General features: G+C 40.7%; 1 protein-coding gene across 2 annotated transcripts in view; it reads left to right on the top strand.

Annotated features, from left to right (window-relative positions):
- fstl5 (follistatin-like 5) overlaps positions 1-16,129 on the top strand; it is a 263,518-nt gene that overhangs the window by 179,645 nt on the left and 67,744 nt on the right. For both annotated transcript variants that reach the window (XM_033633126.2, XM_078169520.1), the window contains one exon: positions 5,004-5,124. In XM_033633126.2, coding sequence (XP_033489017.2) covers positions 5,004-5,124 — 121 coding nt within the window. The remainder of the gene's footprint in view (positions 1-5,003; positions 5,125-16,129) is intronic.

The raw sequence follows: 16,129 nt of genomic DNA, 5'->3' as shown, positions 1-16,129 counted from the left end.
ATAAGCATGTTAAAAGCCTCCGGAGGCGGCGCGTCATGACCGTCATCATTTACTTGCGCAATCTGTTTCCATTGCTCTCAGTTGCATTTAACTTTTATTGATACACCAATTTTCCACCTCCCCTAAGCATTAAAGCTTTTTTTGGTGATATTTTCAGGGTTTTTTTTTTTTGTTTTGTTTTTTTAATTTTCTGTTTTCACTCAGGTTTTTTTTTTTAATGTTCAAATTGAAAATGCTAATTAAAGAAGGTGGCTGGAAACACACCTTGTGTTTAGAAACCAGCGGAGTGAGAAAATGTGATTTCTGCAGTTTTGGGAAATCTGCTCTTTAATGTCACGCTACCTCCTATTTTTAGTTGTGTTGCCTCAATATAGAACTACCTTCCTATCACACCTCAGGGTATTTTCACTCAGCTTGTTGTGTTCCTCTCACAGAGTTTCATAAGTCTTGAAACTTCTTCAAAAGGCCGTTTTCTGAAATGCCTCGTCACCACCAGAGGTTAGCTATCCAATGAGGTGGCTCTTTAGTGTCCTTTCAGAGGTGACCTGCCACTGACAGCTTTATTAATTATAGTTTCTTGAGGGCTATGGCCTATTTGTAAATCCACCTCTACCCGCCCTTGTCTCCCTTCCCTCTGAGTAGTTGTACACCGGCCTGCTTTGTCTGCAGAGAGCTGGGTGCTGGGTGCTGCTGATAGCTGAGGTGAGGGTGGTGAGGTGAGGTGGAGGAATCATGTCGACAGCCTGCGCTGCGGCTCGTTCCACCCCTCTGAGTTTCATTTCTCCCCCCATTCATTTTTCATTTAAGAAGGTGACACAATATGCTCTCAGCCCAAGGGGCCAAAACGCACCATCGATTTCCCCTCATATTGTGAAGCTCTGATGCTTCACTCAGCTCGAGCCGTTACCGAGCTCGTAGGTTAGATCGGAGCACACCGGGACGAACTGATAAACACACTGTGTGTCTGTAAACACGATGGCTGACTCTCCTCACTTGTCTGTAGACGTGTAAGTAGAAGCTGAATGCCAAGATGTAAACAGCCAGCAGAGATGTGATCAAAATGTTAAAAGCTACTAAATGAGAAAAGGCGCTTTTCTTGTTATGAACTTTTCTGAAAGAGGGCTGGTAATTAAGGCTGACTCTGTTTTTAATAAATGAATGCTGTGTTCAGTTATAAGCAGCGAGGAGCACGGGGGCAGACTCATGGACATTCTTAAGAGTGAAAGTTCACGCCGCTAAAGAAATTTGAATGTTTTTTTAATGCATGGCAGCAATCAGGAACAAACACGTTTTGGCACTTGGCCTTCATCAAGTTAGTGGGCACTGAAGAAGACTCTAATGAAGGCTGAGTGCTGGAGCTTGTTCATTCCTGAAAAGCCGCTCTGCATTGGAAAGTGGTGAAACCTATTATTGAGAGCACAGGCAGATCTTTTGTTCATAAGTTATCCCTTGAGATTTATAATATAATCACTTGATTTAGTTAATGCGCTAAAATCTCTCTGCTTAAAAAATCGTTACATAATTTGATATCGATTTTCATTTTTTCCCTCAAATTAAGGAACAAATTTAATCTTCAGAGACGATTTGTATTTCCAATAAAGTTTTAAGTATTTTGAGAATTATGTGAAAAATTGATTCTAACATTAAATCAGACTGATTATTACACCGAGACCAGTGTAAGAGTAAAACAATTATTTGATAAAAGAGAAGAAAAAGACACATTTATCAAGTATCTCACTACTGCTTAGTAACCTTTCAGAGTAGGGTGTCCTTGCTCGATACCTTCAAATGTCCAGTGTGTAGGATTTAGGGGATATCTCAGCAGAAAAGGAATATAATAAGTATGTGGTCTTTAGTGTATAATCACCTGAAAATAAGAATCTTTGTGTTTTTGTTACTCTAAAATGAGCTGTTTATGTCTACATATAATTGCCGCTATGATTGCCCTATGTTTCCACAGTAACCCAGAATGAACAAACCAAACACTGGCTCTTGGAGTGGCAATTCATGTTTTTGCATCAGCCACTGTTGTTATCAGACCCTGACCAGACAATGAGAGTGTCAGACAATACAATTTATTTAAAATGTGAAACTGCCATCTTCAGTGTTTTTAATCACCGGGTCATATTGTTTTTCTTGGAGTGGAAGAGTCTGCCAATAATTCAGCTCACAGTAAAAACCTTCTGAACAATAAACACTGAACAAATTTTTAACCGCAAAAAAGTTTCAGCTGGTTGCAGTCAGCAGTTCTGGCCACTAGATGCCACTAAATCCCCCAAATCTTACACCCTGTTCCTTTTAGATATCAACCAATCTGGAAATCCATCGGTAAGAAAAAAAAAAAAAATTTTTTTCTTCCTTTACCTCTGGAGGCATAGCCAGTTTTTCGACTAACGGAAGTGCAGGGGCCTCGGCGATCGCTCACACCCTTCACTTCCGGCGGTGCCCCCAGGGAATCGCCGTGTTGTTTACCAATACTTCGGGTAGAAAACCAGCAGAGTTTAGCTATATATCAATCACATTTTTCACGTCACTATATCACCGTGTAGACTAATCTGATGTTTGTTAAGTCTATAAACACAATGGCTACGGTTACATGATGGCTTCTCATTCGGAATGAAATAAATCTGAAGTCTTTCCAGGTAGTTTACATGGGAAATACTCATTCCGAATGAGGGTTTACATGGGAGATCAGTTCAATCGCCTTTATTCAGGTCTGTGCAAGGTTTGGGGCAGGGAAGGTTTCTGATTGGATAGGGGGCGGGGCGGATGTTACGTGTTTACGTTTACCGGAAGAAAACACTGTAGTCCTTGCTCCGGATAACAAGATGCTTGACGACGCCATTCTTAGTGCCTTCTCCGGGCTTGTTTTGCTTATATTCTTGAAGCAGCAGTACGACAACAACCTTGTTCTGCTTCATCTGTTGAGGAGGAGAAGGGAGGTAGAAGGTCGAAGAAGGGAGGTAGAAGACCGTGCTGTGGCGAATGGAAACTGGTGAGTGCAACAAGTCCGACTGCTCTATCTCAGCCCGTTGCTATGCAGCCCGTTGCTATGCGCGCTATATACGTCATCACGCCAGAAGGGCAATGAAACGAGCATGCGCAGAAAGACCGGAATGAACTTAAAGAGGAATGAGTGTATACATGCACACAAAATTCTTTCATTCGGAATGACGAACGGAATAAACCACCCCCTTTAATCGGATTTAATTTGCAATCGGAATGACCGTTTTTCAATCGGAATGACCGTTTACATGACCACTTTTAATCGGAATGGCCTTTCATTCCGATTAAAAGTGGAATTAAACTGTGCATGTAAACGTACTGATTGACTGAACGTTACTATTTCTGTGTGCACGTTTTGTAAATAACATGATTATCGTAGATTAGCTGGGCTAAGCGTTAGCTGTTAACGTTAGCCGTTAGCGGTGTCTGTAATAACCATAAACACAATTTACAGTCGAAAAAAGATAATAAATCACAATACCTTGCGGTATATTTTATCACATCAGCATATTGCAACGCATTTCAAATCACAGTAATATTGGATCGTGACTCATGTATTGTGATCGTATCGTATCGTATCATATCGTGGGGCCTCTGGTGAAAAACAAGCAACTAACACATGACAATCTAAAGTACTAAGCTACAAACAGGGAGAAAAGTATAGAAATGTGGCTAAAATGAAAACAAAATAAAGTCTTACTTGAGCAGGGAAGAGACGGGATCTGAATTACATTTAGCTTCAGATATGGCCAATACTGTATTCCACCGTCATAAAAAATCATTTCTCATAAGGTGTATGCTCACCTCTGTCTCTGCACTGCAGCTATTTAAGACCCCGACAGGCTGCTCTTCACCAGCTTAGACTACTCTCGAGTATTTATGATTCACAGGAGATTTGACAAATAGGTTTTATTCTTAACTTTGCAAGAAGAAGTAGAATTTAAAACATTTTTACTTTGAACCAAAACAGAGAATGTTGACTTCTTGTTGGAAACGATCAGCCCCCTGCCTCTTCACGCAGTGTATTCATGGTATTATATTTGTATGAACATAATATCACCATAACACTCCATATAATACAAAAAAAAGTAATTTCAATGACTTGCCAAGATGGCTTTTTCACTGCAGTGTGATCTTATTAAGGTGGCACACATTCACCCTTTGCCAGATGGATTCATCACACCGGCACACCGGCAGTGGGCTCATTAGCTTTGGGGGCTTCTCTCTGTGCCACGGCTGAAAAACTTACTCTTCAGTTTGCTCTCTTTTCAGCACCATTTTCTTTGTGTTTACGGACTCAACGACCACAACATAGCATGAAATAATCATGTTTCAGTTAGCCCTACATAAGTTCACCTCATCGATAGGTGTTGGTTTAATTACATGTTTTGTGCTTTGAAGAGGCCACCTGAGAATCGAAGAGCATCATTGAAGTGCAACATGTTTTGTATATTGATGGACGTGCAACAACCATCATTCTGGCCTTTTCAGTGACAGTGACATTTAAACTGAGCAGCAGAAGTTATTTTGATTGACTGTGTGTCTGCAGCACTATATTTCCATGTTTCTGTTTTGAAAGCAGCTAACACTGTGTAATTTCTATGCTAATCAATTATAGCCTGAGACCATTTCCATCAGATCACTTTCCTCTGATTGGAAAAATGACACGAACCAGAAAACTATTTTTCTTAACTGTGAATTTTAACAGTTATTTTCCTCATTTGTTTTCTTCGGCACCAAATGGCTTCAACTTCTGACTGAGATTGATGGACATTGCTCTACAGTGTGCCTTTTTGGACAGTTGTGATATTTTTCATTTGCTTAGCTATGAAACATGTTTATCGTCTCATCTGCACGCTGCAGGCTCATTTCATTCACATTGAAACTGTTCATTTCCAGCTTCCACCTTCAAACATCACTGCTGCACTGTTGGAACAAAACCACTGATACTTTCTGTCAGCCGTTAACACTTTTTCCTCTCTTTATCTCTCTGGTAGGACTTTGGGGATGATGGCTCACTGTACATCACCAAGGTGACCACGACCCACATGGGCAACTACACCTGTCATGCTGATGGCTACGAGAAACTTTTTCAGATTCACACTCTTCAAGTGAATGGTAAGAGGCTGCCACAAAGACATGAAACATGTTTTTATTCAAATTATGTCATTACTGACAAGAGTGTAGGTTTCATTTCAAAAAGGAGGAGGGAGACACAAATGAAAAGGGGAGTTTGCAGTCCTCGGTCCTCCCTCTAGGAAAGATTGAGCATCAGACTCTTAATTTCTTGTATTCTAGTGAATTTTTCTTAATCAATTCATGGTGGAAATGTCTTTTTTTCCTTAAAAATAAAAGTCCTCCGCTGGTTCCATGCTTTTATTTGGGTGGAAGGGGGGACAAATTCGCATGTTTGAATATTGAGGGGGACATTTCCCCTGCTTCCCCCCAAAAATCTACACCTATGATTACTGCAGTAGATGTCTAAACATCAGCTCTTAAGTCTCCTCCCACAAGTAAAACTGGAGTCAAGTACTTTTTTTAATGCCACAGCATACATACTGTATGTGCTCTGTTCTCCTTTGAGAAAAAAAATGACAGAAAAATGATAATATTGTATTTATTGGTTTCATGATAGAGTTCCCAAGTTTTACATCAATCCAACAGAACGTTGTTCAGTATCTGTTCAAGTAGATGGAGACCTTATTTCAACACAGCCAATCAAATCAGAAAGCAGAAATGTTGGCGCTTGAAAGTTGAGCAGTTTCAGTGATGGTTGGAGTTTGTTTGGCCTGTTTAACAGCTTGATGTGGGATGTTAGCCGTTGTTGCTGTGTTAGCTTGTGCTAACCAGGCAGAGACAGCAGAAGGAAAGTGGCTAAAGGAGACGGTCTTTCAGCACTGGGTTGAATGAGGGCTAGCTCAACAGCTAAATTCTAATTCTGAGGGAGACATTGAATGCTCATAATAATAGGCTCCAGTCTGAGATAGCATCACAACTGTTTATGCAGTTTTCACTTGCCCCCTCATTTTCGTTGACAAAAGAAGCCTAAAAACGTCACAACGTGCATTGCAGTTTTTTAGAAAGGCCGCCATGAAATCCGGTATCTCAGGCAGCAACAATCACAAAAAAGCAAGCAAAATCCTGGAGAGACTGTCAAATAGGAAGACCACATTTTCACACTGAGTTAGAAAGCAGCTACACAACACATGAGCCACAGACTCTGAACAACAAACCACATTAGCTTTCCTGCTAAAGTCACTTTCTTATCTGACTTACAAACATGATCATACGCATTGTCCATCATGTCAGCTTGTTGAATGAACAAAAAGTGTTCTGCTAATGTCAGTTTGCAGGATAGATAATTAATGAGCTGCTCAGCTACAGCACATTAATAGAAACATACCTGCAAATGCCACTTCAGCCCAGTAAGATGCTGCTGTGGTCCTAATTCTTCAGTATCACTAACAACACGCTGTCTGCCCATGACATGTAGACAGGTTAGTTTACTTTGTCTCTCGTTCCCATCGGTGTAACACTGCCAGACTAGCTGCTATCAGTCAGACAAGACACCGACACGCTCCTCCAGCCGAGATGAGAAAGAACATCTCTGATTTCCCTGAAGACCTTTTTTCTTTCTTTTAATAATTAACACTGTGAGCGATACTTTAAAAACACGTTTACATTGTTCTTTTCTTTCTTGAGGTAAGTGTTGGTGTATTTTGGGGTCTATCAGCCACTATATGGCTGTCAGATGGAAGATTTAGATTCCAGCTCAACATAAAGACAGATAGATTTGCTCTTATTGTACAGATTTACTGACTTGTGTTGTGCCGGCAAAGCGATTATAATAGTCTGTTGTCACTGGTTAGAGGGATTTGTTCCAACAGCTTTTATCTGTGAGCAAAATCTTCAAATCTTTAAGACAGACAGAGTGATCTACACTGTGACATCTTTTTCTTTGGATTTTCTCTTGAAGTTTGAGTTTTAGCACTCTCTTTTTTGTCTAATGGCTCAAGCACTGCACCAGCTTCAGCTTCTGTTTGTTTTAATTTATGCTAGTTGTTGGTGATTCTGGTCTTGTACTACCTGTACACCAGTCCTTTTTTTAACAGAAAAAGCTCCTGACTGTATGTTCACAAACATGAATACGGCAAATTAGAGTCAGTAGAAGAGTGGAAATCCACTTTTAGTAAAATAAATTGGGTTATTGCTTTAAGTATTTATTCCTGGGATACAAAGGTCCTTTCCAAATGAGTCCCTCCCCAGCAGTACTTCAAAACAGAGTGTTTCTGTGAATAGCTGTGGATGGCTCTCTTTATTAATGGAGACACTACAAAAAAAAAAAGGGTACACTGAGTGACACCATGCTGCTCTCATGAAGCTGTTATGTGCTGTTCTGGTATGTTTTTTAATGTCTCCTATAAAAACACAATATCCACAACACAATTTTACTGCTTTAAAATCAAATGATAACAGGACAGAAATGTTTGGCAGGTAGCTCGACAGAACTCATTTGTGTGACATCTTACTGCTTACTGTACTTCTGTTAAGGGGTAGTGAAGTATTGTGAATGAGTGTATGAGCACTCTAGTCTCTGGCAGTAGGTCATGCACCTGGATCAACATCCCTCTGACATCATCAGTGTGCTGCTCCTGCACGTCAAAACTTGTTTGTGCTTTGTGCTTCTTCAGAGCCAAGCTAATTTTCCAATGTTGAAGTTAATACAATTTAACAAAACCCTCAGTAATTCTGAATAAAAACCTTGTAAGCCACTGCAGGTTTAGACTATTTTGGCTATGCTAATGAGTTAACTTGACAATAGACCTCAATATTAGCGAGTTTATAGTATGCTGTGCTAACAAGTAAGCTTGCCAAACTATTATGCAGGTAGAGATGATAACAATGGTTCTTGATTAAAAATTATCCAGGGTCAACATGGCAGTGATAGTCGACATTCAACAGGATCACTGCAGTCTTGCAAAAAAAAAAAAAAGAAAAAGTTTTGAATAGGCTATTAAAAAGGAGGGAAATGTGTCTTTAGCAGATCTTTGCAACTGCAAAATGACATTACCCTTAATCTTAATATTAATGAACACTATTTTATTCTACTGGCAAGCTTACTTGCTAGCATAGAGAGCCTAGTCAGCAAGCTAACTCGCTAATATCCTAGTCTGTTGGCAAGCTTACTTGTTACTTGTTAGACAGCAAGCTAACTTGCTAATATTCTAACAAGCCTAGTTAGCAAGCTAACTTGCTGACCCTGCAGTTGCTTATAAGGTTTTTGTTTAGGGTTACTGTGCACTGTGTTTAATTGTTTTAACGTGAATTTGGAAAACTAGCTTAGCTCGGAAGAAGCAAATAGGATGATTGCAATGTTGGCCCTGGAATGAAATGTGGGACGTTGATCCAGGAGCATGTCCTACTTGGCAAAATCACATTGTGCCTAGTCTCCTGGCACACGTAGTACTGCTAAAATAGTTTGTCATTAGCTCTTGGGAATTAAATTACTACTGACCTTAATGGCTGTACCAGCTACAAATAGGTCACAACTTACTCCTCATTAAAAAGGATGTATAGACTGTAACACTTTCAGGTCCGGAGTAATTGCATCCCTGGTACCTACAGGAGGGGAGAAAAACAAGTACCATCATATTTTCAGAATTTTGGCATCAACCTGATGCTGATGTATCGGTTCTGGTGGCATCCCTATAGGCGTGTAATTGAAGTCAGCCTTGATACCCATTGTCTGTGAAGAGTTTTATATTCCACTTCCTGCTAATTGGTTTGGGCCAGTCTTCAGTGTGGTGAACCTGCCATGTGAATGTTGAATCAGAGCGAACAGAGAGGGCAAAGGTATAGCAGCTGGATTGAGTTTGCACAAATGAGCCTGTTTTCTGGTCCTAATGAGTTGAATGTGAATAAACCACAATGTGGCGAAGTAGAAAGCTCCACGTCTTCATTACATTTGACAGACAGTTAGTTCATTATCATTCCTCTAAAAGATCACTCCAAGGTTAATTGCAATGATCTACAGGTCTTATTATACCAAGTATTGTGTTTACGGAAACAGAGCGAATCTCATGAGACCCGTGACTTTTGGTCGTAATTGATACTGAAACTTTCAGATGACCTTTTTTTTAACTGCAGACTATGAATTTCACATTTACAGTTGGGGTGAAGTCTCCAAGGAGCAGCTTATCACCCTGTCATGAAATTTCTAAAACTCAATTAAGAAACTGCAGAACGAGTAATTCTGAGAAACTGGATTCAGAGTGCTGTCCATCACTCTGAGGCCACACGAGAATGACAAGATATATACTATTTGAAGTTTTATTCAGAGGAGCTGATGAAATTTAGACTGGAGGTGCTTTTAGAGAAACTTTTGATTTCCCTGTGAAGCAGAAAGGTCTCTACTGTAAGCTTGTGCAGAGGATCATTCAGCAGTTTTGGGCTCTAATCCCTACTTTCCCCACTTACACACACACACACACGCACTGAACTCATCAAAATGTCCCCCGTGGATTTTACACTTGCACTCTGTGCATTGTCCGAGTGCTTTTGTTGACAGTCAGCTTGTTTGTGCTGTCTGCCTTATGCTGATGAACACACTGTAGTGCTTTCTTCGTTGTACACTATTATCTTCGAGATGTTCATTTTGTTGAGATTATTTGTTATCTTCAGTGTGCTATGTCGGCTCCTTTTTCTTTAATCTATAGCCCTTTGTTGCAGTGACCCCGCTTTACCCACAGGGATCAATAAAGTTGCATCTAATTTGTACTGTGGCTGCAAAGTTTGTCCACTCTCCCAGCCACTTTAGCAGAACACAAATCGTTGTTTGGACTAAATTAATGAAAGTCTTGCTTGAATCGTCAAACACGCCGACCTCTTCTGCTGTGGGAAAAATAAATTTAGTTTTCCACTCGGGGAAGCTGCATTAATTTTGAAAAAGATAATTTGAAATCTAAGTATTTCTGATGGGTAAAATGAAACAATGTGGGTCCTAATGTTGTTTTACTTCTGCCTGGCAGCATCATCTTTCAAAAGGTGGCTCCTGCTGTTTGCAGATATTAATGATACATAACACATGCAATACTGATGCAGTGTACATACCCAGTTATTTATCAGTGTCATTCATTATTGCCCTCTCACTGTTTTTTGTTTGTTTGTTTTTTGAGAATGAGTTAGTTATACCCTCTGAGAATTAGCACCTCATATTGCTGGGGGTTTTGTGCCCCTGCAACCCTGGCAGTCATGTTTTTGGGGTTAACAACTCCTTCAGGGACTCAGAACTGACGCACCTGGTGGCCAAGCCAATCACAGTGACATTACACTCACACTAACAATCACTTCCAGGTAGACAACTGGCATTTGATTGAGTTGCAGAGATAAATGAAATCAGCAAACTTGCTTATTTGTGCAGTCATTTTCAGCTGTAACTGTAACTTTTAAAGATTCAAAGTTAACTGAGATGTGCCGACCTATGTGTTGTTTCTGCTAATTTTATGTACTGTGTTGCTTTGATAGCATCTTTAATAAACCAAATCTAGCGGCACAAAGGAAAAGCAACATACAGCTATGCACAGGGACCACAGCGATTCATATTTTAGCCACCTAAAAATGGCTATCAGTTTCAATTGTATGCTACATTTGAAATATTTTCACTGCTTTACCTTACACACTAACTGATCGAGGCAGCGGTAGATTAGCAACTCCTGTGTTTTGCGAAGTTTCCCTTTCCCGTTGGTAAGGGACTTGGTCTTGTATAGCGCTTTTCTAGTCCTCTGAGCACTCAAGGCTTCACAAACATTCACACACACTCACAGTATCTTATTCAAGTATCTTTTTAAGGGTACTTTGACATGCAGACTGAAGGGGACGTGGATTGAACCGCTAAGCGGACAATCTGCTCTGTCTCCTACAGCCGCCTGAGGGCTGTCTTGACGGGGAGGCAAAGCATTTAAAAACTTTTGAATATGGTGTAAACTTAAAGTGATAGTGAACTTTTTTTGGGTGGCGCCTTTTCTAGGTTGCTAACAACTGACTAATTTAGGCAGCGTTTGCTCAGCACTGTTTCAGTTTTTGTATGTGACGATCAGGTTTTCTACCCAGAAGTTATCATAAACAAAGATTGTGATTCAGTTTATGCCCATGGGGCCTTGTTGCCTTGTTACCAGTATGTAGTAGGGTTGGGAATCTCTTTGTGATAGACGATTCGATACGTATCTAGATACACGGGTTACGATAAGATTCAAAAACGATATATTTTTAATACAGAATGTAGTGTAGGAACGATACGATTCTATGGTTAACATTTGTTGATGTACACATTAATCATACATTATAAAATAAAGAAGCAAATTCTATAAAAGTGACATTCTTACAGTATTTTCAAATTTGTAAAAGACCGCATCCCCAAGCATTGTTGCTGTATGGCACTGGCAAAAATAAAATAAAAAGTCAAACAACAACAAAATCACATGTCAAATGTATTTATTTTTAGACATGGACCAAAAAAAGTCTTGCTGAATGAACATCATTTTGTTGGATGGGATCAATATAAAAATGAGAAGAAGTTTTAAACTTAAAGTAAAGTGAACTTTAAGCAAAATTTAAGTGTTTTAAACCTACTTGTTGTGTTGTTTTTATGGTATTGTCTGTGTTTTTGTATGTATCTTATATGGACTTGAGTCTGGAATAAAGTTTATCATAACGCTGTACAATATAAACATAAAGCCGACAAAAATAATAACATGCAATGTAGGGGCAGAATCTGACATCTCCTGTTATTAGTTGATATCATGGACTGTGATGACTAGCAGCTTATCACTGACAGCATGTCAGACTATTTCTCTGTGTTTGCTACACTCTGTCATTTATAAAACGATGAATCACTTTTCTATAATACATCAATGACATTTCAATGGAATAAATTACTTACTGACTTATTCATACTTCAAAAACAGCATGAATAAGTGATTAACATAGGGGGGATCAAAATAAAATAAATAAATAAAATAAAAATCAACCAGCCACCCTCCTCCTCTGACAAGTAAAGAACAGTCCCTAAAGTGCGGTGAGGTTTGTGGAAATGTGAACGGCTCGTTTCCCCTCTGACACGTCACATACCTGTGTCCTGCCACGGTTCGCCTGGTATTTCTGGGCATTCATGACACCGACAAAGACTTCTTGGACCTGGAGCCGGGCCTGTCGGTTGCCGGTAAGCCGTTATCATGCGCAACCGTATTTGACAGGAATACGTATTTCTGTCTGTGTCTGTGACCCCGCGTTCAACCCACAACCGGCAGGATTCGCCTTTAGTTTCTGCTGTGGCTTGGCTGCTCCCTGGTTTATCCAACCAGCATTAGCTTCTGTTCCTCATCTCCACCGGTCAAGCTGGCGCTGGTGTTTACATCCATTATCATTGTCTGTAATGTGTGCTATGGAGCATGCCGCCGGCTCTTGCGTTGTTTTCGAGATGCAAACTGTTAAAGTCAGTCACCCGATTGCTAGTCTTGCGATACCCGAATCCATGGCTCTACAATCGATTCATCTAAGGATTCATGGCTGATTCGTATCGATTGAGGAGGCTGCTACCGACGTAGCCGTATCTCTCGCTTGTCAAACCGGATAATCCGGTCGTATCGGTTAATCGTTCCCAACCCTAGTATGTAGCAGGCAAAGGATGTTGTGTGCTGATTGTTCACTGCAAAAACTGGCTGCTGGGGCCTGGGATGTCATATCTCCAGTGGGAAGGGGTCGTAGTTAGAAGTTAAGGCACAGCAAGGAGATATACAGTGGTTGAGGTCACCTCAATGCGCAGCAGCAGCTCTGGAACCAGAGCCTTTGGTCAGGGCTGGACTGTTGCTTTTTCCAGAGTTGTTAAACTGTTTTGTAAATACTCACGTGTTGGAGTTTCCCCAGACAGCGACAGGGTTTTCCATATGTGACTGCATTTTGCATGAGAGAAAGGCTCTGACTGTTGACAGTGTACTGACTTTGAATGCCAGATTGTATTTCTAGAGAGTATGTGCAACCTGGGGACATCAGCTTTTTGTCAGCAGGGTGTGGATAACAGTTAAGAAACAGGTAGAGTAGTGATTAAGAGGAACTTGAGCTGCAACAATTTGTTTATCAGTCTATTAATTGATTAGTCAGTCAACAGAAAATAATCCCTTTTAGCTTTATATGACAGTTAATGCAATATATTAAGGTTTAAGACTCAGACAAAAAAAGCAAATTAAATACTGCATTACATTTACCTCGGAAGTCGGAGCTGGGAATGACGTGACACCTGAGTTGAGAATGTTTGAGTACTACATGTCGGAAAACTAAGATGGTTGTTAGCAAGGCCAGTTCAAGCAAGTTAGCCACTGTTAACAATCCCAGTTAATAACAACACATTAGGCCGTATTTTGTGCATCACAGCAACATGTCCACAGATAGAAGTTGGATATTACTGCGTGTACTACTGTTTCAATTATACAAAAATAAGACAGACGTGCTATAAAACAATACATTACTGCAGCTTTGATTAGTGTTGATGTGCGGAGTAGCCATGTTGAACTATGAGGCTGGCGTTGGTGAGATTGGTCTGACTCTCTGAATCGGAAATCTAACTTCAGGGGGCGTTCAAGTTGAAATTTCTGACCGGGAACTTGGAATATCTGACTTCCCAGTGCAAGTAGAACAACATAAGGATCGTCTATTAGAATTTAAGATGTATGAAATTAATTCCACCAAGGCCAAATGTTCTATCTCACAATGTTAATGAAAGTGAAAAATAATTAGTGTATCTGCCCTGTGATTCAAAACCGCTTCAAAATTTAATGGGTTTGTCCTTGGCCCATGTTACCCTCTTCCTCAGAGTCTCATGAAAACTGGGGTCGTAGTTTTTCCGTAATCCTGCTGACAAACAAACAAACAAACAAACCAAACCAAAACATCCCCTCCTTGGTGGAAGTAGTGGGTGCACACAGACGATGACACCTCCTTCGAGGTAAAAAAGACAGAGCATGCAAACACAGTACAGTGAAACTCCCTGTAGATCCATTATGCTTCTTAATTTCTGTCCCAGATTTTTTTTAGAACAGCTCCAGCAGTTTTTACTTTTGTTTTACCCTTGAAAATTACTTCTTCACTGGATATGTGATGTACATGTAATGCATTGGATTCAGGCTCCGGATAAAACTGTTGCCTGAGCTGGATTACTCCCACATGTCCCTGGGCAGCATGAAGCGAAGGTGAGAGAGTAATCACAACTGAGAGAGGAGGCTTTCATCACGGTGTGAGCGTATTTGTCATGGCGTGTGTGTCTGTGAACGTCAGTGTGTGTGTACAGCACGTCAGGGTGGTGTATGACTGAGTGTTTGTATATACAGTACAGGCCAAAAGTTTGGACACACCTTCTCATTCAATGCGTTTTCTGTATTTTCATGATTATTTACATTGTAGATTCTCACTGAAGGCATCAAAACTATGAATGAACACATGTGGAGTTATGTACTTAACAAAAAAAGGTGAAATAACTGAAAACATGTTTTATATTCTAGTTTCTTCAAAATAGCCACCCTTTGCTCTGATTACTGCTTTGCACACTCTTGGCATTCTCTCGATGAGCTTCAAGAGTTAGTCACCTGAAATGGTTTCCACTTCACAGGTGTGCCTTATCAGGGTTAATTAGTGGAATTTCTTGCTTTATCAATGGGGTTAGGACCATCAGTTGTGTTGTGCAGAAGTCAGGTTAATACACAGCCGACAGCCCTATTGGACAACTGTTAAAATTCATATTATGGCAAGAACCAATCAGCTAACTAAAGAAAAACAAGTGGCCATCATTACTTTAAGAAATGAAGGTCAGTCAGTCCGGAAAATTGCAAAAACTTTAAATGTGTCCCCAAGTGGAGTCGCAAAAACCATCAAGCGCTACAACGAAACTGGCACACATGAGGACCGACCCAGGAAAGGAAGACCAAGAGTCACCTCTGCTTCTGAGGATAAGTTCATCCGAGTCACCAGCCTCAGAAATGGCAAGTTAACAGCAGCTCAGATCAGAGACCAGATGAATGCCACACAGAGTTCTAGCAGCAGACCCATCTCTAGAACAACTGTTAAGAGGAGACTGCGCGAATCAGGCCTTCATGGTCAAATAGCTGCTAGGAAACCACTGCTAAGGAGAGGCAACAAGCAGAAGAGATTTGTTTGGGCCAAGAAACACAAGGAATGGACATTAGACCAGTGGAAATCTGTGCTTTGGTCTGATGAGTCCAAATTTGAGATCTTTGGTTCCAACCGCTGTGTCTTTGTGAGACGCAGAAAAGGTGAACGGATGGATTCCACATGCCTGGTTCCCACTGTGAAGCATGGAGGAGGAGGTGTGATGGTGTGGGGGTGTTTTGCTGGTGACACTGTTGGGGATTTATTCAAAATTGAAGGCACACTGAACCAGCATGGCTACCACAGCATCCTGCAGCGACATGCCATCCCATCCGGTTTGCGTTTAGTTGGTCGATCATTTATTTTTCAACAGGACAATGACCCCAAACACACCTCCAGGCTGTGTAAGGGCTATTTGACCAAGAAGGAGAGTGATGGAGTGCTGCGGCAGATGACCTGGCCTCCACAGTCACCGGACCTGAACCCAATCGAGATGGTTTGGGGTGAGCTGGACCGCAGAGTGAAGGCAAAGGGGCCAGCAAGTGCTAAACACCTCTGGGAACTCCTTCAAGACTGTTGGAAAACCATTCCAGGTGACTACCTCTTGAAGCTCATCGAGAGAATGCCAAGAGTGTGCAAAGCAGTAATCAGAGCAAAGGGTGGCTATTTTGAAGAAACTAGAATATAAAACATGTTTTCAGTTATTTCACCTTTTTTTGTTAAGTACATAACTCCACATGTGTTCATTCATAGTTTTGATGCCTTCAGTGAGAATCTACAATGTAAATAGTCATGAAAATAAAGAAAACGCATTGAATGAGAAGGTGTGTCCAAACTTTTGGCCTGTACTGTATGTGATAGAGAGGGCACAGCATCATGTGTGTTGTTTGGAGTGTGCGCTGTTCATGGTTACCTGGTCAGTTCTCACAGTGCAGCGGTTATGACCGCCGTGTTTTTCAGCAACAGCCCC

The sequence above is a fragment of the Epinephelus lanceolatus genome, chromosome 7 (assembly GCF_041903045.1).
Source record: "Epinephelus lanceolatus isolate andai-2023 chromosome 7, ASM4190304v1, whole genome shotgun sequence".
Classification (NCBI taxonomy): Eukaryota; Metazoa; Chordata; class Actinopteri; order Perciformes; family Serranidae; genus Epinephelus; species Epinephelus lanceolatus.
Note: the sequence above shows the minus strand (reverse complement) of the source record. Positions and strands in the feature narration are given on the sequence as shown.